At 43.3% G+C, this 24,596-nt stretch overlaps 1 protein-coding gene across 3 annotated transcripts in view; it reads right to left on the bottom strand.

The window, feature by feature from the left end:
* LOC126236637 (stimulator of interferon genes protein homolog) overlaps positions 1-24,596 on the bottom strand; it is a 351,257-nt gene that overhangs the window by 74,278 nt on the left and 252,383 nt on the right. For all 3 annotated transcript variants that reach the window (XM_049946092.1, XM_049946090.1, XM_049946091.1), the window contains 2 exons: positions 22,988-23,098; positions 22,698-22,830 (listed from right to left, as the gene is read on the bottom strand). In XM_049946092.1, coding sequence (XP_049802049.1) covers positions 22,698-22,830; positions 22,988-23,098 — 244 coding nt within the window. The remainder of the gene's footprint in view (positions 1-22,697; positions 22,831-22,987; positions 23,099-24,596) is intronic.

Raw genomic sequence — 24,596 nt, 5'->3', positions numbered from 1 at the left:
GAGAAATGAATGGTGGAAACTATATGAGAAACCTCGCTTTGTTTAACTATGTTCCATTTATTTATCAAAGTTTACAACAGAAAAGGAAACATTATTTTTACATTGAACTGTGTTTTTATTATTGGCAGCTGACAATATACTTGTGTAATTCTGAATGCTTTTCTCTCCTCCAGTCAGTGTGCCACATCCCTTAATTTTTCTCTTCCTATTTTACTTTCAGCTCTGAAAACAGAAATTGCCAGCACCAAATGCTAAATTGTAATTAAGGAATGATTTATGTACTCTTCTATACTCTCAACACCCAAACATCCAGATGTCAGACACTCAGATCATTACCAGACGCTGTGTGTCGATAGAGTATCAATCAAAATACTGATTTAGTTTGTGCTGTGTGCTGTTGTCCCTTTCACGCAATTTCTGCTGGACAACAGCATACAGCATGAACTAAATTGGTGTTCTGGTTGATACCCTATCAACACGCAAAAGTTTGGTACCGATCTGAGTGTCTGTTATTTGGAGGTTTGGGTGTAACAGGCATACATGCGTAAGTGGTGTGCTAGTTTAGGAAGATGACAATAAATGATGGGACCTGCTGGGAGAGCTATGTGGGCGGTTATAACATATTATACCTAAAAGCTAATGACTACAGTAAAATTCAATGAGCTAATACCTCTTAATCAAGAAGGGTCCTCGCGCAGGGAGGAGACTCTGGACCAGGCAGACCACAAATGGTTTACAGCCTTCGTTTGACATCGTCTGGCAGTACAGGAAACTCGCTTCAGTGACACACTTGGTGGCAAAGAGGGTGCCAAAATAGCCAGGGATAGAAGAGTAATAAGCCCATCTGGTACTCCTGGCATGCACTGCACACAATATTCCAATTGCTGATACCAGGACGACAAACTAGGCATCGGCATCAGGCTTTCTACACCTGTAGTCACTAGAAGCATCTCGAGGAGATGCAGCTCAGGACGGCAGCATGAAAAAATGTGGTAGCACTCATATTGTTAAACGAACTGCAACAGAACACTGAATGCGGGATGACAATTCTGTGGTTCACACATGCTCCGGCGAAATGCCACAGATGACAATGTGAGCCATGTGGTGCTGCGTGGCAAGCTGCTGAGAGCATTGGCGGGGGTGTTGCTTCGTCAGAGTGGAACAAGAGACTGCTTGAGTGACAGTTTGGCATGCCTTGTGTCCAGAAAGCATGGCTGTCTAAGTTCTCCCTCTGGTGGAAGTGTCCAGTGAGGGTTTTGGGGGGCTGGATTGCGGTCTGCGCAGCCTGTCTTCTGCTGCTATAGATGGAGGTGATGGAAGGAGTCCACACACACAGTTCCCCCCTTTTGAGAGGTAAACACCGGTGTCAACCATGCAGAGGGGTGTTTGAACCTGACAGTCATGCTTGCTTGGGGGGGGGGGGGGGCATGCACAGGTTGTCACTGCTATGCTTGTGCTTGTGTTGTGGTATCCAGCAAGAGGAGAAGCATGGGCAGCTCCTGCGTGGGCATTGGTAGCATGTGAAGTAGCATTGCTGCTCCCATGGTGTAAGTGCTAGCGGTGGTGGTGACAACTCTCTGCTGGGACTGGCAGGTGCCTGTGGGGGGCGGAGCACTGTCTATGTCAGCTGGAGACTGCAGGGTAGTACAGTGGTGACATCAAGGTCTCAAGCACTGGAGAGTGTTTCACTCATGTAGTTGGTTTGTAGTGTACCAGAGGGAGCGATGGCTGGTGGTGTGCCGGACATGGCGTCGGGGGGTGGCATCAGCTGGTGGCACATTGGGGACTGCAGAAGGGACGGTGTTGGTCTGCGTTAAATAGGATGTGGTGCTAAAGGTGCTACAAGTGGATCTGGTGACAGGCAGGGGCAACTCCACCTTGATGGTGCTGTGCTTTTTGGCTGGGTGGGGCTTTAGGACATAGGATGCCTTGAGCCTGTCCATTGAGACGTTTGTCATAAATCTGTTCAGGCACATGGAGAACATCATACCCCCACGTTGCAACACCAGGTGCGGGCCCGAATACTGAGTGGGGGTTGGTGATTGGTATGGATCCACCCAAAGCATGAAGTGTGTACATGCTGTGAGGTCAAGGTGAATGAAGGTACCATGCTCACCATGATGTTGTGGATGTGTTGGTCGCAACTGGGACATGTAGCACTGGAGGTGCTGCACGAAATCTGGGATGATGCTGTCAGAAGGGAGTGGGGCCACTTCCAGAAAATTGCAAGGAATGGCGGGTGGCTGTCCATACACCAGCCCAGCAGCAGAAGCTCCCAGATCGGTTATGTGTGCTGTCTGCCGGCCTAGAAGTATCAGACCAGAAGAATAACATATCAGGGCGGGGGGGGGGGGGGGGGCTGTAAGTGTGCAGTGGAACCACTCCACCAAGCCATTAGCTGCAGGGTGATAGCTGATGGTATGGTGGAAACTGGAGCCACAGTTGGCTCTCAGAGATCAGAAGGGGGCCGAGGTGAACTGGTGCCTGTGGTCTGTAGTGAAGCAGAACACCCAGATCCGAAGAAAGGCTGTAGCCACAGTTTTGGCTGAAATATCAGGGATAGGCTGGCCTCCAGCCAGACAGTAAATCTGTAAATAATTGTCAGCAGACATCAATATCCCTTGGTGGAGGGTAGTGGACTGACAACGTCGAGGTGAACGTGTGTGAACCAGTGTTGAGGACCGGGCCCAGATGCTGCAGTCACGTTGGATGCCAGGCCAGATGAAGCATTGTTCCATGAGGCTGGTGGAAGCATGGACGCCTGAGTGTGTGAGGCTGTGGATGCGTTCTAATGCCAGTTTTCGGAAGGTGGGAGGAAGGGAGGGGCTGGGGAAATCATCGGAACCATCACATTATGAAGGGTCCACAAGGACATGACACCAAATGTTATGGTCAGAGGTGGGTATGGATCTTACATGGCTGCTACGGCCAGAGTTCACCTTCCATAGGGCATGGGCCAGGACCGGGTCCTCCTCTTGAGCAGCAGCCAGGGCACTGTAGTTTAAGGGTTGGGTAATGCACACAAGCAACTAAGGCAATCTGCCACAATGTTGTTGATGCCAGCAACATGCCAGATATGGTAGTGAGATGTGCGATATACTTCTGTAGCCTAAACTGTTGAGGTGAGATCTGGTCTATGTCTTTCATGCAAAAACCAGAGGCGAGCGGGTGGGTGGTCTGTAAAGATTATAAAGACACATCCCCTGACTGAATATCAGAAATAGCGGATATCTTTGTGGACTGCGAGCAGGTCATGGTCATGTGAGCCCCAGCAGTGTTGAGTATCAGAGAGCTTAGAGGAAATGAAGATAAGCAGTTGCCAGATGCTGTCCATGTATTGATGTGGACGGCTCGAATAGCCATCCGGCTCGTGTCTGCCACTATTGCAAGGGGGGCATTAGGGTGGTTAGTGGGCCAAAAGTGGTGCGTGGGTAGGTACTGTTTTGTTTTTTCGAAGCTCTCGATCATGGCCTGGGTCCAAAAGACCAGCTTGTTGCCTTTGTTTTTATTGTTACGGTGTGCTGTAGTAAGGGGCTCTTGGGCGGGAGTGGCGTCCTTAAGATGGTGATGGAAAAAGTTGACCATTCCAATGAAACGCCAGAGGCCTTTCAAGGTAGTAGGGTGTGGAAAGTCCGCTACTGCCCTTGCTGTCTCGGGGAGGGGGCGAGAGCCCAGCAGTAGAGACTAGGTGTCCGAGGAATTTGGGCTCGTTCATGCCAAAAATGCATTTTGCCATGTTGAGGATCACTCCAGCTTTCGGTAGGTGGGAAAAAATTTCGCATAGGTATTGGTGATCCTCAGTACGGGCCCTCGCGTAGATGAGTAAACCATATAAACACCCTGGTGCACCCTGGAGGATGTTTGCAGTGCTGAATGTCAGGAATGCACTCTTGAACAGGCTGAAAGGTGTGATTATGGCTGTTCTCTCAATCCCCTATTGAGCAACTATGGCTTCATTGTAGATGTGGGGGATTGGGACCAGATAGCAGTCAGGGATGGTGTGGGCGTTGGGTTTACGGTAATTGCCACAAGGCTGCCAGGAACCGTCCTTCTTGGGGGTGAGGCAAAGAGCTGAAGCCTAAGAGCTTTTGAAGAGTGAATTACGCCACTAGCAAACAGCTCTTCAAATTTGTTTTGTGTGATTTTGCACTTGTGAGGTGGTAGGTGATGTGCCTGCAAAAAAACTGGAGGGGGGGGGGGGGGGGGGGAGCAGAAGTAGTAGTGATGTAATGCATCAGGTCATGCTGAAAATTCTGGTGAGTACTGGGTGGCTGGATGAGTAGGGGGAATTCTGCAAGGAGCTGAGCATATGGGCCTGAAACGGCCAGCTTTATCACAGCCATGCACTTGGCGGGCCAGAAGCTGCAGGCGATGGTCCTACTGGAGGTGCTGTCAACTAAATGGTGCTTCACTACATTGGCCAGCAGGCTGTAGTGGCTGAGGAAGTCAGCCCTTAGAATGTGGTTGGTAACGTCTGTGACTGTGAATGCCCACGGGAGTTAGCACTGGAAGTCTAGGTAGCACTGGAAGTCTAGGTAGCACTGGAAGTCTAGGTAGCACTGGAAGTCTAGGTAGCACTGGAAGTCTAGGTAGCACTGGAAGTCTAGGTAGCACTGGAAGTCTAGGTAGCACTGGAAGTCTAGGTAGCACTGGAAGTCTAGGTAGCACTGGAAGTCTAGGTAGCACTGGAAGTCTAGGTAGCACTGGAAGTCTAGGTAGCACTGGAAGTCTAGGTAGCACTGGAAGTCTAGGTAGCACTGGAAGTCTAGATGAAGCGGGTATGTACCCTGTAAGTAGGCATGACTGAATTGTTGGAGGCATGATGAGGAGGGGAGAGCAGGGACTGGGGTTTAGGAGTAGTTTGTGGAGGAATATAGATAAGTCAGAGCTGGTGTTTGTGAGGTAGTGGGCAGGGGAACTAGTGTCATATGAACAGTCACTGCAAAGTGGTACAGCAACTAGGCGTGCCTACTGCTGGTGGCTGTCATGGTCTGGGGTTCAACAGCAGGATGGTCTATTTTGGTTGTGTTTTAACCAAACCTCTGATGGTACCAACAAGCTGTGCCTGGGTCACGGTGGTTGTGGTTGTCGGGGAGCAGTTAGAACCATGCCCGTGGGGGTGGCTGTTTTCACCTGGGCCACCATAGCATGTGTGTGGGTGGTCAGCGCCTGGTGGTGTATGTGTGAGGTGTAGATGGTTGACACTGGCAGTAAGTGCTGCCATCTTGGAACTCAAGAGCATCAGAATCTGGTAGAGGTTGGGGGCCTGTGTGCAGGGCAGAGGGTCATTAGCGGCAGGCAGCATGAGTGATTCTGCTGCATACAGAGGCTTGGGGTGGGGTGGTAGGGGTGGGTGAATAGCTGGCCAGAGCCACAGCGTGTTAGCATTCTGCACTGCAGCTGAGGCAGGGAAGCAGTTCAGGGTTTCGAAGAGTTTATCGGCCAAGACCGTTGCATCGCCTAACGATAAAGAGACGCATGAGGCCAGGGCAGCCTGTATGGAGGCAAGAAGGTGAACAAGCCAGCAGTTTAGGAGCAGGCATACAGGGAGGATGAGGAGTGATCGGATAGGATCCAGGAACAGGCGAGTGATCGGATGTGATCCAGGAACAGGGACGGACGCATGTTGATACACTGCTTGGATGATAACGAATTAGAAGCACATTGCAGCTGCAAGGGCGTGTAGCTTGATATGATATCTTCTTTAGATTACTTTAGTTGCTGGAGGCAGGTGAGTGTGAAATAACATCCTGGACTTGAGTGGCAGTGGTCGGGTCTAGGTGGCCAACAACCATCCTGAATGTCATTGCATCGCTCGTGATACAGCAACCTTTGAAACCTACCTTGATAAAACAAACAAAGGCATGAATCTTGTGGGTTGAAAGGGGGGGGGGGAGGGGGGCAAGTGAGCAGCAGGGTGACCAGGGGGATTGTCTGCAGAGTTGGCTTGTGCTAGTGCTAGGCGTGCTGCCCCACTGGCCAGCTGATTCAAGTGGTTCTGTAGTGGTTCTGTAGTGGTGACAGTTGCATGTGGTGTTCTGACACCTCCGAAAGCTCAAGGGCGCTAGGGGGGAGGGGGGGGAGGGCAGTGGTAATAGGGGGCTGCTGGCTAGAGAGGCCATCAGGCGTAACTGTCGTATGGATGAGAACTTGTGGCAGTGACATTGTGACTTAACCGTGCAGGCATCATGTCGCAGTATGTGGGATGGTACTGATAAGCAATACTGGGGAGAAGAAGATACGTGGGACACCCATGGACCACGCAATACAATCTCCACCAACTTTTGTTGCAGAAAGGGGTGTTCAATATGCCAAATGGCAACACTGGCTTGCCAGATGTGTGGCTGTCAGCTGTGGGAGGGGCATAGAGGTCCATACGATGGGATGGCATACACAGATGTGCATGGGGAGGGATGAAGAAGGGGAACAGTGGTGCCCACGAAGGGAGGGCATGGCTGGAGGGGTTTGGGAGGGGAGCTGTGATAAGTGTGGAGGGGTGAGGTGTCTGAAAGTTTGGAGAAGGCACAGGGCAGGTGGAGGTACGACTGAGATGCCTCCAGCCAACCTAATGGGAGCTGATTTTGCGGCCATGTGGGGTGTGCTAATTGGAATAATAAAACAGAAGACCAGCATGTTTTGGTAACGAGACTTGGTGCTTTGGTTTAGAGGGGGTCACCAGTGAAGAGACAATTGATGTAGGGGGTTTCAAAAAGGACTTTACAACTTTAAAATAAAAAATCATATAAATTTATTGAAAGGAGATATAGAGCTGGGTTTAGTGTTATTTTGTAGGAAAATCCCCTATGTCTGACAGGAAGGGGGGGGGGGGGGGGCAGGGTGGTGCACCATCTTGCATAAGATAAAAATTTTGTTCTTGGTCATCCTCATCAATCTGTGGTATCAAAAATTGTTTAACCTATCCAGGTACACCATCCCATTGATGGTTCTCTCATGGAAAAAAAGGGGCTGTACACTTCGTTCTTGCTCAATGCACAAAAAACATTCAGTTTAGGGCTATCACGACTATGTTCAATATTTGATGTAGAGTTTCACTGCCCCAAATCCCACAGTTATGCGTGTTATCCTTCCCACTTAAGTGAAAAGTTGACTTGTCAGAAAAGATGATTTTGTCCATGAACTGTTCATCCTCATGTAATTGATTTAACATACACACACAGAAATTCTTGTGATCAATCTTATCAGTGTCTTTTATTGCTTTTGCGTTTGTCAATCTGTACAGTTTCAAATGCAAACGGTTTCTCAACACACACCAAACAGTTGTATGTGGGATTTGCAGTTCGCGAGATGCATGCCGGGTTGATTCCATAGGGCTGTTGATATAGCATTGTCTCACTCGCTCAATGACGTCATCAGATATGCTTGGATGACCTGATGATTTCCTGTCTTACCGAGCACCTTGTTTCTATAAAACATTTATGCCACTCATAAATTGTTGGCCTACTAGGAGGATCTTTAGCACACTTGGTACGGAAATTACACTGAACTGTTGTCACTGACTTTGATTCTTCAAACCAAAACACACAGCTAGCACACTCGGGTCCAGTGAAGGCAGCCATCTTTAACACAACTGCTGCTACCCCTCCTTACAGTGCAATTCGGCACTAGCGAAATACACGAGATAAAACTTGATGTATTTTCCTACAAATTGACACTATTTCACCTCTGTAGATACTATGAATTAATTTATATGAGTTTTCAAAGTTGTAAAATCCTTTTTGAAATACCCTGTATTATATCCAAAAGCTCATCAGGGTGGAACAAGTGACTGCTCGAGTGATGGTTTGGCGTGCCTCATGTCTGGAAAGCATGGCCATCTAAGTTCTCTCCCTACTGGAAAGGACCAGCAAGGATTTTGGCGGGCTTATTTCCGGTCTGTGCAGCCCATCATCTGCTGCTACAGATGGAGGCAACAGAACGAGTCACAACAGTAGTGTCTATTTTTACACCAAGCAGCCCTGCCACAGTACTTCAATTACAATGATTATAGTAGCATCCTGTTAGCCTTCACTTCCTACTTCCAGTAACTACAGTTACAAACTCAGACACAGATACCACAACATGAGTCTTCTCCATCTACACCCATTGGCTGCAGACCACTGTGGAGTGCATAGCAGAGGATACTTTCCACTGTACCAGTTATTACAGCTTCTCCTTGTCCCATTCATGTGTTGGAGTGTAGGAAGAATGGTTGCTTAAATGTCTCTTGATACTGTAATTAGTCTAATCTTGTCTTGATAATTCCTAAGGAAGTGTTACATAGGCATGTGTAGTGTACCCTAGTTTCCTCACTGGTTTTAGAAACTTGGAAGGATATAATGTCTTTTACCAAGTGATTATACTTTCATTTTCTGTGCACAAATAAAATAATTTTTAATAAGTATTATGTGTAATATTAAATACATTTTGTTTCCTATGTATACATTAGACTCCTGTTTTGTAGAGTAATTGACAATCTATTTTTCTAATATGAAAATTTCCATATTACTCCATTATATTTCCCTTGTGACTCAATAAACATATACATAGCACACTATATAACTCAAGTGCATAACCGTTGTGTTCAAGAGTTTACTGTTATTAGTTGATCCAGGTTCAATGTCGTGTGTAAACAAACGTGAATGTGAAGTGCTTGAGCTGCCATAGGAAAGTTATACTGAAGTAGAGAACAGCTGTTTGATAGATGGCTTTATTGGGGGTGATGTAGTGGTATGAGAAATGTTGATTTAAGTGATACTCTTCCATGGTATTGCACAATCTGTGGATGACTCAGAACAGAAGGGAAAAATTTGAGCCCTTAGAGAAGAGATTGCCAGTGCTAGAAAAAAACTGGAAAGGTTAAAGGAGAAGAGGGGTAAAAAGAAGTGGAAAGTGGTAGCTGGAACAGGGGCCATAGGGAAAGAACAGTATCAGGAATCTTTGTCATTGGCGAACGGGGAAAGGACAATTACTGAGATGATACCAAATTGTTACAGGGGGACATTGACACTCTTGGGCACATCCTTGTAGTCACTTATATGAGGGAAGCACCCTTTTTTAGGGTAAATTCCAATTTAGGTCCACAGTATTAAAAGAAGTACGTATGAGGTCTGTACAAAAAATTCCGGAACATTTATAATTTTGCGCCAATGCTGTTGGCATCTGTGCACATGCCTGTGTTTAATGTGTAACTGCTGGAAGTTTCATTGTTGTAAGTCAGTTAGTTATTGTTCAGTGCTGTATTGAGATGAACATTGTGTTGCACAGTTTGTGAATTTCAAGATGGCAGAGTTAGAAGAGCAATGCATCTGCATTAAATTTTGCTTGAAAACCTTTACAGAGACACACCAAATGATGAAGGGAGCCTAAGGTGATGAGTGCTTAAGCTGTACTTGCTGTTACGAATAGTTCACATGCTTTAAAAATGGCTGGACAGGAGTTACAGAGGACCCTCATTCAGGATGCTCTTTGATGCCTACCAGTGACACTCATGCCAAGAACGTCAGCGAAATTGTGCATGGCAATCGAAGACTGACTGGCAGAGAGATTGCAGAAGAATGTAACATTTCAGATGGATCATATCATGAAATCATAACACAGCACCTTGGAATGCATCATGTTTCCACTAAGTTCGTCCCATGGCTCAGGTCAGTTGTGAGGTCAGTTTTCTTTGACATGGGATATATTAGTTCATCATGTTGATATGCCTGGGAGAAAATGTGAGAAGGAAACAGCCTGAAATATGGCGAGACAATTCGTGGCTCTTGCATCATGATAACACACGTGTACATTCATCCCTGTTGGTGCGTGACTACTGCACAAAAAATGACATCACAGTGCTGCCTCATCCTCTGTAGTCCCCAGTTATGGCCCCTGGGGGTCTTTTTTATTTCGAAAGTTGAAAACCCTGTTGAAAGGACGAAGATTTGCAATAATAGACAAGGTAACAGAAAATTCACAAACGGCACTTCGCATGATCCAGCATTAAAAGTGGTGCATCAATTGTGGAGGAGACTATTTCAAAGGAGACCATGCACAATAAGTAAAAGGTAAGCACAGAAAATTCTTGTGGACAAAGTTCTGGAAGTTTTTGAACAGGCCTCATATAACTGAAAACACATGAAGATAAAAAGTAAATCAGAGTACAGTGTGTTAACTGTAAGACGGCAGAGTTGTGAGGGGAGTGCGGGGAGAGGAGGAAGCAAGCATTGGCTGGCGAGGGGAGTGGAGCCGTTGGGGAGGAGGGGGGGGGGGACCATGCCTACCAGTTGCAGTGCTGGCACTACAAATTGCGCGTCATTCTTACACGAAAGCAGACGAACGGCTTGGAAGTAAAACTCGCTTTAAATGTTGTTGTTCGTAAACGAAACTGAAATCCTCATGTACATTAAAATTTATATATATATAAAGGAATGTATGTATGTTTGTCTACTATGCTCTCTCAAACCATTCATTCGATAATTTTGCGAGCATCGCTACGTAATATTGGTTTCCTTCTAACCGTCGGCCTATCCGGTAGGGGTTTTTGGCGACTCCCGAGATGGGCCAGCAACTGCCTCTTCACTCATTTTGATAATGTTTAGCACAACTCCACAATAAAAACACGCAGAACAGTACAGCGCAAAACAATAACGAAGCAGACAACAATGGCTACCTTGTACAACACAGTCAGCTAAGTAATGTTGGCAACAGTCGAAACTGCGTGCCTACCAAAGCCTCGCGACGTTTACAGACTTCTACCGATTCAGGACTAGGGAGAGGTCTGCCATCTAAAAGTTTACACACTGTAAATATTTTGCATCAAATTACCATTTCGTGGTTAAAAAACAAAATCAATATGCTTAAAAAACAAAATCAATGTACTTCTGGTTTCTTTAGACGAACTGCAGCCTGCAAATCATGTAGCTATAATATACATTCCTGAATGTCATTTGAAAACAGACACAGGAATGCTGAATACGAATGGGTATCCAGTTACAGCAGGTCAAGTACAGAGAGAGGAGGAGCTGTCAATTGCAATAGGAAAAAACATTGATACTGACAGATTTTGCAGTTATCAGAATTTTTGAAGCTTAAGCCACAATATCAGATTTTCATGGAAGGTCAATAATAATAGTCACAATACATAGCGTTCCATCCGGTAATTTTGAATTAATTATGAAACAGCTTGATGAATTATCAAACGTCTTCACTTCCAAGCACAATGAGGTAATATTTAATACAGATTTAAATTAAAAATTTTTAAACCATACTTATTGTAGAGTTATAATTGGGCATACTTTTACACATGTTGCTGAGTCGATATAATGTTGTAATTTATAATATTAGAAGTCAAGACTACTTGATGTGAATAATTTATTTCATGACCAGTTTCAACAGTAACTAGCTGTCATTCTTGGATTATCAAATCTCCCAGAAATATCATTGCACATCAATCTTGTTGAGATACTGAAATCATGCTCCAATTATTGAAAGATAGTTCCAAATTGGTTTGTCAAATATATAAAACTTGCTAAATAAAAGATCCATAACACCAATAATGAGTACAGGAGCAAAAATAGGTACATCAGTAAAGATGATGTGTGGACAACAAATCAGGAACTGTGTTTGCTTCCTGAGTTGTCGTTGATGCATCATCTTTACTAATGTTCATGTTTTTGCACCTGTACTGCTTATTGAAGCTCTGGATATATTATTTAGCAAGTTTTATGTATTTGACAAACCAGTTTGGAGCTGTATTATTATAAATCGAGCATGTTCTCAGTGTGTCAACAAGACTGATATGTAATAATATTTCTGGGAGATCTGAGAATGACAGCCAGTTATTGTCAAAACTGATCATGAAATAAACTATTTCACATCAAGCTATCTTGGCTTCTAATATTAGAAATTTTAATTGAGTCCCTTGTTGTCACATACAATCTAGCTCCCTTCATACATTTTTGCAAAAAGAGTTATGGGAAGCAGCAGCACTGCTATTGGCACCATTATTACACATGCACCAAGACTGCGAAGTCATAGAGTAATTCCCATATAATTAAGTGGCCTCTAAGGCTATGACGATCATCTGCTGATGTTGAATATCTGAATGGATAAAATAAACAAAAGTATGAAAGGACTTCAAAAAGAAAGTTACACTTAACTGTGACAACCAACTAACTTTCATTGGATGCTGCACTACACTTGAAAGTGTCACACATACATGACATTATTTTTCAACACAATCACCAAATCTCTGTGCACAATGGCAAGAACATTCTACCAGTCATTCAATTCCTCGATGAAGGGGTCTGCTCCTTCGCTACACAGATCCTCATCAGTGGAAAATCTCTTCCTTCTCAGATGTTCTTCCAGCTTGTCAAAAGGGTGGAAATCTCATGATACAAGATTTCCTTTTTTCCCAATAAGCATTAATTACATATGTGCAGCCTTGGTCAAACTGTTGGCACCACTACTGGATGTGACATTGCATTTGGTCCCTATACTGCCAGAATTTTGTAGTGAATCTGTGTGCAATTTTTAAACGTTTTGCCCAGAAGAATCATACTGTCCCATGTACTTAGACTTTACAGATGTTTCGAGTTGCTGAGCCATTTCAGTCACACACTGCGATGCACCTGTTCTCTGTGCCATAGTAGAACTGTGCCTGCAAAAACCCGGAACACGTACTCCCTTCTGACAAAGGGCCACACTTGTTGCACAACGGTCTTAGTGTGGCATGACATGTGTAACTTACTTTCTGATGCCTCTATGTAATTGGAAGACTGTATGGGTAATAAATGAAAAAGAAACTGTAGAATTCAAGAATCTGCAAAATATAGACTGGAGAGATGTGCTCAACACCCTGCGTAAATGAAAAATATAATGTATTCTGTAAAATAGGAATAGTCTACTTTGAAAACTGTTTTCCTAAGAAATTAACTATTGGAAGCCAATTAAAGGCACCTAGACACTGCATTCCAAATGGAAAGAAAATATCATGCAAAACCAAGAGGTTACTGGGATTTTCTGTGACCTTTCAAAAGTCTTCGACTGTATGAATCACACCATTCTCTTAAGTAAATTAGAATTTTATGGTGTCACCAGCAGTTCTGCGAAATAGTTCAAGTCTTACCTAACAGGAAACAGTGGATCTCATTGCAAAATACTTGTGGAGTAAGCAATCAGTCGTCATAGGATTGGGAATTAATTGCATGTTGCGTTTCCTCAAGGCTGCATTTTGGGTCTATTGCTTTTTCTTGTGTACATTAATGACCTCCCGTCTGCTACATTCCCAGATGCTAACATTGTTTTGTTTTCATGTGATAGAAACATTGCAATAAATAGCAAGTTAAGAATAGATTTACAAATTGCTGCTAATCAAATTTTCACTGACATTAATAAATGGTTTAAAGCTAATTCACTGTCATTAAAGTGTGAAAAGACCCACCACACGCAGTTCAGAACCTGTAAGAGATTTACTTCTAGCATGTGTATAACATGTGAAGACATGCAGATCGAAGAGGTTGACAGTATTAAATTTCCGGGGTTACAACTTAATAATAAATTCAATTGTAGAGGCCATACAACAGAATTGCTGAATTGCCCAAACAAGTGTGTATCTGCAGTGAGAATTATGTCAGCTGTAGAAGACACAAATATAATTTTTTTTAAAGAAAGGCATACTTCACTTACTTTCATTATATTATGTCATATGAAATCATTTCTCAAACAATGAAACATAATAAGTAAAAAATGTTAAGTTTCTGGGGCTACAGATAGAGCAAAACCTTGATTGGAAAACTGATTACTCAGAATTAGCCCTGTTCCAGCTATATTTGCAGTATGCATCATTGCAGCTAAAGGCTATTTGAAAATGACAAAACTAGTTTATTCTGCATATTTCCATTTACTAATAAGTTATGTAATCCTTCTCTTGGGGAATTCAGAGCACAGGATAGTATTTTCAATATGGGGGTGGGAGTGGGTGTGTTTGTGGTTCCCACTGCTTTTTACATCTGTTTTTTAAACTTCCACACCTTACTTTCTGTCTCATCATTCGGGGACAGGTAAAACAGCAGATTAAATAGGTTTTCAATGCTATATGAGGTATGGAATTGATCTGAAGGCACCGCTGTGGATTGGGGCCCATTGTTTGAGATGATGGTTCACAAAAGGCCTTTAATGGTGCAAATATGGACTAACACGTTAACTGTGAAGTCTGTTGTGATGGATGCCATGCTGACCACATATGGGTTGGTAGAGAAAGCATTCATGACATTGCACCACATAGAGCCCAGAAAGGGGCACAAAAAGTCCAAATGAATGCGGTCCCATGGGTGACAGGGGCAGGGCCAGAGGGCGAAAGGTTGGCGTGGAGCGGCCTGATGCCAGGTGCAAGTGGAACAGCTGCGCACTATGGTTTCCATGTGCTTGTTGGGACACAGCCAGTAAGCATGTTACCATGTGAGATGCATCATCCAAGATATTCCCCACTGTTCACAATGGAGGACTTGTAAAATGTGAGGCTGCAGTGTGGTCAAGATGATGACACAGTGAGTATTTGCCTCAGGATAAATCAGGTGGACATCGATAATGATCACCAGGTGGGCAAGGTAAGCCCAGACCATTTGCTCCAAATTGGCATCCCCAAAAAGTATGTGGGCCATTCAAAAAGCACATAGTACATGATCTGCTGTAAGATGGGGTCATGGCACATGTTTGCAGCATCCGAGGTTTGTCACCATTCCACGTCTAGATGGAAAAACAAAATTTTCTGCTGGTTAAAACTTAGGTTGGATCCCGCAGGTCAGCAAGATAGAGCTGTATTTGTGTGTTGTGCTGGAGGCTTGTACTTTATGGTATAAGTATAGGAGCTGAGGAAAAGTGCCCAGCACTGGAGTCACTGTACTATGCTTTTCAGAAGACTTGAGTGTGGTGCAAGTGTAGGCACCAGCAGCTTGTAGTTCATAATTAAAGTGAACTTAGTCCCAAACAGATAGACATGATACTTGTTAATTTCAAAGACAGTTGCTAAAGCTTCTTTTCCTATCTGCAAGTAGTTCTTTTGAACACCTGTCAGTGTCTTTGATGCATAGGCAGTTGGTTGCTCGGTACCATCTTCTCGCCCATGCACCAGCACTGCATCAGTGCTATATGGAGAGGCATTTATGGCCAGAACCAATGGACGTGATGGGTAAAAGGATGTAAGGCAGGATGCTGAGCGCAGCATACGCTTCAGCTGAGTGAAAGTGTACTCTAAGGCACACATCCATTTGTACTGAATGCCTTTCTTCTACAAGTGGTTCAGTGGATACATAATATGGATTACTTGCGGAAGGAACTTAGAATAATAATTCATCTTCCCCAAAAAAAACTTGCAGCTTTTGACGTTTGCCTGCTTTATTTCTTCGTTGATAGTCCTCGGTGTCGACATGCTGCATTTTTATACTGGCTGAAAAATGGGTGCTGGAAGTTCAACACTGATTACTGTAAATAATGTAGCCAACAGTTGCACAGTTGCTTTTCACAGTTCTTCACTGTTCACAACCCCATAATATTACACAGTTATATCACCAGTTCACTATTGGTTAACTTTTGATAAGCCTCATTAATAGTTTGCAGGCAAATGCCAGCATACTGCTACAATAGTTTACCGTTGAACATCTATGAACAGTAAAAACCTAACCACACAGTTCTTGCAGAATAATATGGTACATGTGACACTATTGAACAGGCAGTCATTATTTTAACACAGGGCCTATTTATGTTACACTTGTGGCGCCTATGAGATCGACACCAGTATCGATCTCAGCATCATCTTTGACCTAAGCAAAACATTATCTTTGTGTAGTTGCGCCATCCAGTTCTGTGTAAACCTTACTTGTGTGAAGATGTGAATAAATGAACTCCTGATTATAAGGTGTTGTTTGGTGTATCTCACCCGAGCATCCACCTCACTTCTAAGCTCCGGTGTCATCGAACCCTCTGCCAGCAGCTAGTCTATGCCCATTCATATGACACCCAAGAAAGACGGGTCCTGGCGCATGTGCAGAGACTACCGTCGACTAAATGCACGAACAATTATGGACACCTACCCCATACCCAACATTGCCAACTTTACCAGTTCCCTCGCAGGTGCGACCACGTTCTCTGTCATTGATTGCAAACGGGCCTACCACCAGATCCCCATGGCTCCTGAAGACATTGAGAAGACAGCAATCACCACCCCAGTCGGGTTATTTCAGTTTTGATTCCTGCCCTTCGGTCTGAAAAACGCAACCCAGTCCTGGCAGCTATTCGGACTAAAATTCTGCTTTGCATATCTTGATGACATTCTTGTGTTCAGCTCCTCTGTTGAGGACAACATTCGACATGTGCAAACACACTCGCGGCAGCAGGCATCGAGACCAACAAGGACGAATTGCAGCTACATCAACCCGCTGTCACTTTTCTTGGTTTTTCGGTCTCTGCCGATGGCATTCACCGCCCCCTGACAAAGTACAAACAATACTAAACCTACCCAGACCTTCGTCATTCAAAGAGCTCCGGTGCTTTCTGGGGATGGCCAATTATTATCGCCGTCATCTACCTCGGGCTGCGGAGATTCAGGCTCCACTGATGGACACCTTGGCGGGCACCAAGACTTCTGGATCTTGGCCCGTTCCATGACCCCTGCTATGACTGCACTCACTGCACTCAAAAATCTTCTTGCCGAGGCCTGCACCATTGCGCATCCTTATCCCAATGCGCAGCTTTTCATCACAACAGACGCGAGCGATACTGCCATCAGTGCTGTCCTTAGCCAGACAGTCGACGGCCAACCTTCGCCTCTGCAGTTCTTCTCGTGCAAGCTCACCAATGCACAACGAAAATATTCCGTGTTTGACAGGGAGTTGCTCGCGGTCTACAAAGCGATCAAGCATTTTAAGTCCGACGTTAAGGGATGCCCTTTCTATGATTTAACAGACCACAAACCCCTGGATGCGGCCATTTCAAACCCGCCAGCTGATTCGCCTCCTCGCCGTTTCAGATACATGGACTTCATATCTCAGTTCACCACCAGTGTCAGACACATAAAGGGTGCTGACAATATAGTTGCTGATTTCCTTTCACGAGTTGACGCCGTTCATTCACTGTTAGACCTCTCTGAACTGGCTAACCTCCAACCTGCTGACGAGGACACACAAAACCTGATTTCAGACTCTGCCTCTTCACTACACTTCGTCCGCACCACCTTCCCTGGCATTTCTGGTGAGATCTGGTGTGACGACAGTACGGGCACATTACGCCCCCTCATCCCTAACACGCTCCGTCGAGCTGTCTTCAATGCACTGCATAATTTAGCCCACCCCGGTGTTCGTGCGTCCGCCCGCCTCATAGTGGAGAGCTTTGTGTGGTGAAATGTCAACAAGGACTGCCAGCAATGCGTACGCTCCTGCATCGCGTGCCAACGCTGCAAAGTACACAAGCACACGTCACCCCCCCTCCCCTTGGCACCTTTTTGATCCCTCCTGGGCATTTCCAGCATATTCACATTGACATTGTCGGCCCTCTCCCCCCCTCTAATGGCTTTCGTTATGTTCTCTCGTCTATCGATCGAACAACTCACTGGGTCAAGGCTGTCCCCCTCCCCAATATCACGGCAGAAACTGTTGCTCTAGATTTCGGCGAGTCACGGGTATCGCGTTTCGGATGTCCAGCTATCATCACGACTGACCAGGGCAGACAATTTGAGTCTGCCCTGTTCAACAAGATTTGTAACATTTGCGGCATCTGGTGCATCCATACCACAGCATATCACCCGCAAAGTAACGGGCTAGTCGAGTGCTGGCACAGCACTTTCAAGGCGGCTCTTCGATGCCATGACTCTCTTTGGATGGAGGCCCTTCCCCTTGTGCTACTCGGCATTCGTGCGATCTATAAGGAAGACCTCAAAGGCACAATAGCCGAGTTTGTATATGGCCAGAACATCGTTCTCCCTGGCGAACTTGTGAGCCCTTCCACTTCTCTCCCTCAGTCTGACTTACCTACCTTCATGGACCGCGTTAGACGCCACTTCATCAACCTCCACATCCCTCCGCCCACCAGCCATTCCCACCCTAAGGTTCACATCCCGAAATCTCTGAACAATTGCGAGTATGTCATTGATATTGCAGTCATAGGATACTATGTTTTTTCCTTTTCTTATTTCTTTTTGTAAAGTATATAATTTTACATTTCTGAACAAGACGTGTTTCCAATCTACAGTGTCAATTCACTGTGCTAGATTATATGTAGTTTTTGTCCCACAGATTCATAGTGAGGAGATCTTCTAGGAAGTAGAACATGTCATAAAACATGAGTGCGTAATATATACAAAAAAAAAAAAGAAAGAGGTATTCTGATGTCTCTCCCACAGGTACCTCATGAATTGTCAGCATGGATATGGAATAAATCAAAAAACCTTAAACATATTCTGATTTAAGAGATAATTACACATCTGTAACAAAACATGTAAATGTAAAACACAATGACATGCATATGATAATTATTAGGTCATTGAAGTTACATGTCATCAAAGAGAAAATCAATTTCCAATACTTATTTGCATCAATAACATCACGCACAAAAGTTGTACAGAAATAAGATTTTATGTTAACACACACGTTATTCAATAATATTAATAATATACACACATTAGCCAGTTCTACTAAGAAATCAGAATGCAGCCTATTATAAATTCCTGTCCTGTGCCAACCTCTTCATCTCAGAGTAGCACTTGCAACCAACATCCCCAGTTATCTGCTGGACACATATATTCCAATTTCTATCATCCCCTGCAGTTTTCACCCTCTGCAACATCTTCAAATACTGTGAAAGTCATCTCTTCATGTCTTAACAAATATCCTATCATCATTTTTTCTGCCAGTGTTTCCCAAATGTTCTATTCCTCACTGATTTGCAGATAACCTCCTCAGTTCTTATCTAACTAGTCCATCTACTTTTCACCAAACTTTCATTTTCTCCTTTTCTGGTTTTCCCAAAATCCATGATTAACATCCATTCACTGCTGTAATCCAGATGTCTGAGATCAGCAATTCGGTCAGTCATGTTGCAGTAACCATGTGACATCCCTGCTAGTTGGTGTGCAGGATCACTGACTGCAGAAGCTCCACCTCTGCTGACACCGTTGTGCTAGCAGGGGCAATGCCCAGTAGCCTGGTTGCAGCAGATGAGACATGGGGATTGATCATATAGTTCCATGACCAGTGCCTGCTGTCTGGCTGTGGCCTTGTCACTGTTCTGGGCACATATCTTCTGCTCCAAGTTCTGTTATAATTTTATCCCACTGCAATCTCTCCTTCCCACTTAAGAAATCAGACCCTGGACTTCGGCTGAAACATAGTCGCTCATTTATTTACACTTTATATATATCTCACGTTTTCCACTTTCACTCCCAGTGCCAGTTTATCTTTTTCTTATTGTTCACTCTACCACTTAGCTCACATCTGAGTCTCTAGGTTAGTTTTGTTTTCACTAATTCATTTCACTCACTAAGCCTGAGTCTCTGGTATCAACATGACTACAATGGACCCACAGGTTAAAGGAAGGTAGAGGTGGGATTTGGGCAATTCTAGACTGAGGTGGCAGTACACAATACTTATTGTATCAGTGTTATGCAAGTGGCTGATACACTGGTTCCTATGGTTATGAGTCAGTCGTATCATCTGCTCAGTTTGGTCGCTCACTTTGCTGCAGCCATGTGATGTTCCCATTCGCTAACAAGCAGTAGCATTAACAGCACAAGTGGCACCTCTACTGATGTTGCTGTATTAGCAAGGGCAAAGACTGAGTAGTTGGTTCTCTGGATGCAGCCTCATTGCTGCTCTGGGCTCCATCTCTTCTTCTGCAAGTTCTGCTATAATTGTATCACGTTGCAATACCTTTCCTCCCATCCACTCTCTCTTCTTCATTTAACTGTGGAATTGCACTTGAATTCTTAATCTTATCAGCATTTACTGAAGATTGTTTTGATTTTTCTATATCTTGAACCAGGCCATCCAATATCCATTTCCTTTTAGTTTCTCTGAATTTTTCCTACAGTTATTTCACCTAGATTTCTATGCAGTTCCTATTCATTTCATTCTTAAATCACCTGTTTTGCTGTATAACTGTCTTTCCCTGAACAATTTTGTACTTCATTCCTTCACTGATAAAATGAAGTATTTGTTCTATTATCCAAGGTTTCTTCACAGTCGCCCTCTTTGTATCTACATTTGTCCAACCAGCTTCTGTGATTGTCCTTTTTAGAGATGTCCATTCATCTTCAACTGAACTGCTTATTATTGTATTCATTGTTGCCATATCTACAGCCTTAGAGAACTTCAAATGCACCCCATCATTTCTCAGTACTTCAGTATGTGACTTCTTACCACACTGATGGTGACTCTCTTAAACTTCACTCTTCTCTTCACCATTACTAAATTATGATTTGAGTCTAGTCCCCTTACAATTCAATAGCAGGTTTCAGAATCTCTATCTGACCATGGCATAATGCAGCTGGAACCTTTCTGCATCTTCAGGCCTTTTCTGAGTATACCTGCTCCTCTTGTGATTTTTGAAGAATGTATTCACTATTACTAATTGTTTTTACAATAAAACTCAATTAGTCTTTCTCCGCTCTTATTCCTATTACTGAATCAATATTCTCCAGTAACTCAGTCTTCTAGTCCCCCTACTACAACATACCAGTCACACATGATTATTAGATTTTCATCTATCTTTTGATACTGAATTAAAAGTTCAATATAACCATTTTCTTTCTTTATCTGTTATTCTTCTGCTAGTGAGGTTGCTATGTGTACCAGAACTGTTGTTGTTGGCATTGGTTTCTGAAAAAGATACTCCTATAACTGAACTGTTGACAATAACTCACTCTCTTCCCTAATTTCCTGTTCGTGATGAATCCTACTCCCATTACACAATTATCTGCTAGTGTTGATATTACCGTGTGTTCATCTATGATCTTATTTGCATATCCCTCTACTGACTGCACTCTATCTAGGTTGAGTATCTGCAGTTCCCTTTTCAGATTTCCTAGCATCCCTACCACACTCAGACTTATAGAATGTTGAAACTTCCTGGCAGATTAAAACTGTGTGCCAGACCAAGACTCAAACTCAGGACCTTTGCCTTTCGCGGGCAAGTGCTCTACCATCTGAGCTACCCAAGCATGACTCACACCCCGTCCTCACAGCTTTACCTCCGCCAGTACCTCGTCTCCTACATTCCAAACTTCTGCAAGGTTTGCAGGAGAGGTCTACCATCTGAGCTACCCAAGCACGACTCACACCCCGTCCTCACAGCTTTACTTCCACCAGTACCTCGACTCCTACATTCCAAACTTCTGCAAGGTTCGCAGGAGAGCTTCTGTGAAGTTTGGAAAGTAGGAGACGAGGTACTGGCAGAAGTAAAGCTGTGAGGACGGGGTGTGAGTCGTGCTTGGGTAGCTCAGATGGTACAGCACTTGCCCGTGAAAGGCAAAGGTCCCGAGTTCGAGTCTCGGTCCGGCACACAGTTTTAATCTGCCAGGAAGTTTCATATAAGTGCACACTCCGCTGCAGAGTGAAAAACTCATTCTTGTAGAATGTTACCCTTTTGTTTGTTACTCAGCCTTTTTCTCATAGTCTCCTCCCTCTTGGGAGTCCCCACCCAGAGGCCCGAATGGCGGACTAAAATAGAACATTTTGTAATGGAGAGACCACCTGACACCTTTTCGTCTACAGGTTACATTATCTGTCTTTAATGCAGGGGTTTCCATTGCCTTCTGCATCCTTGCTGATTCTTCCGACTTTAGGTGCTGTTCCACCCCCCAAAACCAAGAGGGTGCTCACAACCTTTGTCTGCTCCTCCATCCTCTTTGACAAGGTTGTTAGGAAGACGTGGGTGACTCCTTATACTCAAAGTCTTTGGCTGCCACTGCTGATGATTTTTACGCAAAATTTATGCAGTGGCTGGGATAACACTCAGGACATTTTGATTACTGCCCCTAGACCAAGACTCACTTTTATTAGTAGTTAAACATTTTATGGCTGCTGTCAAGTTGCAGAAAATGTGTTTTCCTGAATAACGGGAGCTTTTCTGGACCAAAGTGAGTGATTTTAAATATTTGTGTACTATGTCTAGTACAGATTCCATAAACTAAGTTGTTGGACTGAAACAGAGATATATTATTTATGACACATTTCATTAAGGAATAAATATACTGGGAAGCAGTAGTCAGCTTCCCCAACTCCTTGAAAAGGTGTCTGCAGGAAGCTGAGTTCACACCACATACAATTATTTTTGCACATCACTGGACTTGGAAAAAATTAACTCCAAAAAATGATGCTGTATGATTTTATGGAATGAAAGTAAGCAAAGCATGACAGCTTTTTTAAATTTTTATATAACTTATGTCTAAAATAATGCATTGCAGATAAAGATTTGCTTAGATTCTTCAGAATTTCTGTGGTATGTTCTCCCAAAATGAATTTATTATCAACTTGTAATCCCAAAAACTTAACACTGTCTACCTCTTGTGTTTGATTGCTGTACTGTCAAATAATCTGCAGCTTCTATTTTCCAACTCTGAATTAATCACATTTATGTTTCATCCTGATGCCAACAACAAAATAAATGAGAGTAATTTAACAATGGTGTTTTGAAATAAACAATTATTGTTGTAGTAAAACAGATACCTTTTTCGCTTCCTCCCCTGTTTGGGAGGACAATATCCAAATATCCATAAAAAAAATTATAGGCCATGCCACTGCCATAATCCATTCCATTCATCCGTTCAAGCATTATTGAATTCTGCAATTTGCTTTCTTCCTAAAGATGGAAAAAAATTAAGATTAATGGACCTCATCATGTAACGGCATGGTTAGCCTACTTACATGTACATCTTCAGCTACCAGAAATTCTACATATACAGTATAAATGTTATAAATTCTAATAAGATATACTATAACCATTGCAGTTTTCTTACCACTTTAATTAGATTGCAAATTACATATGCAGCAATGAAAATGAAAAAAGTTGAGTGAGGGCCAACGTCTTGAATTAACAAGACAGGGTTTCCATACTGCATACAATAAATCTGCAAAAAACAAGAAAGCAACTAGTGCACATGTTAGATAAAACACACAAAGGGCAATAATTTAAGAAAGAGATCTCTTCCTATGGAAGCTAACAGAAATATTAACACTACGTTATATTCTGAAGTGGTTAATAAATAAATTAATAAGTTCCACATGTATGAATATTTCGCTGTAAGTACTCATTAAAGCTGCAAGAAAGACAAATCATCAATGACATGCAAACAAATGTCAATGTGTCACACCACACTATTTTAAGAGTGATTAACTCAGCTGTTGTGATACATTAATCGAAAAATAAATGTGATGTCACAATCAAAAATGTACAATCGTATGCTAAACTTGTATTTTCTGTTAACATTACCAGGAGACAGAATGTCTGATCACTACTTACCTTCAGACAGCAAAATTCATAACACTTAAAAAAGTCAAACAGAAACTAGTATTTTAGCTTTCAGAACACACATAGTCTATTCCATCTTGATACAGGAATTAGGGATTAGTTGAGGCTGTAAAGAGGCAGGTCACCCAAAGGCTAGATTAAGTGGGATTCACCAGCTGTGATGACAACAGAAGGAACAGAGGAAGGAGAAACTGTCAGAGACAATAGGAGGTCAGCATTAGGTCAGATATAACAGAAAGAATGGAGTGAGAAGTAAAGACTAATGAAACTACGAGAGCAATGAGAAGGACGAAGAATAACATAACTAAAAAATTGGATGAAAGAGGAAAAGAGAATTGTTTTGGGTGGAGGGGGTCGGGGAGGACAGATGGACAATGAGGAGACGTGCAATTGGTTTTTTTACGATACCAATACAAAATTTGTTTGAAGTGATTTACATAAATCATGTAAATGCTATAAATCTTATTGATTTGGCAGCATACTGAATCCCATTCCTTCTGCACTGATTTGCCTGGTAAAAATACAGTACATGATTATGAACTTGACAAGCGAATAGAGGGAAAGAGTTAATGTTACTCACCTGTTGGTTATTAATATTCATTATTGATAACTTTTGACACTGGTCATCGTTGGTTGTGTGATGGTGCTAGTGTGTGTGTTGTGTGTGTGTGTGTGTGTGTGTGTGTGTGTGTGTGTGTGTGTGTGTGTGTGTGTGTGTGTGTGTGTTTATCTTTTATGATGTGGTCTGCAAACTGAGGTTTTAAATTCCCTTGTATACACTTGTGTGTTGTATTTGTGCTTTGAAAACGACAGGGCGTGCACCTATTGAAATACTGACAGTTGTCAAAGATGTCATGTGGCAGTGTTCCTGTAAGTTATTTGATCATTTTATACCCCAGCAGAAATTCAGGTTTCACAGGGAAGAAGTTTTCAAGCACGTGACTCAAGGGAGCTGAAGAATTAGTGTGGCAGATGTAGAAAAGCACTGTCAAAGATGCAGGACTTTTATAAAGAGTGAGACAAGGAGCTGTTACCAAACCTGTCACTGAATTCTTTCCTTAACAGCCATATTACATTATGAAATTTCTGAAACTTGT

Source organism: Schistocerca nitens, chromosome 2 (genome assembly GCF_023898315.1).
Source record: "Schistocerca nitens isolate TAMUIC-IGC-003100 chromosome 2, iqSchNite1.1, whole genome shotgun sequence".
Taxonomy (NCBI): domain Eukaryota; kingdom Metazoa; phylum Arthropoda; class Insecta; order Orthoptera; family Acrididae; genus Schistocerca; species Schistocerca nitens.
The sequence above is the reverse complement of the archived record's forward strand: the minus strand, read 5'-3'. Positions and strand labels throughout refer to the sequence as shown.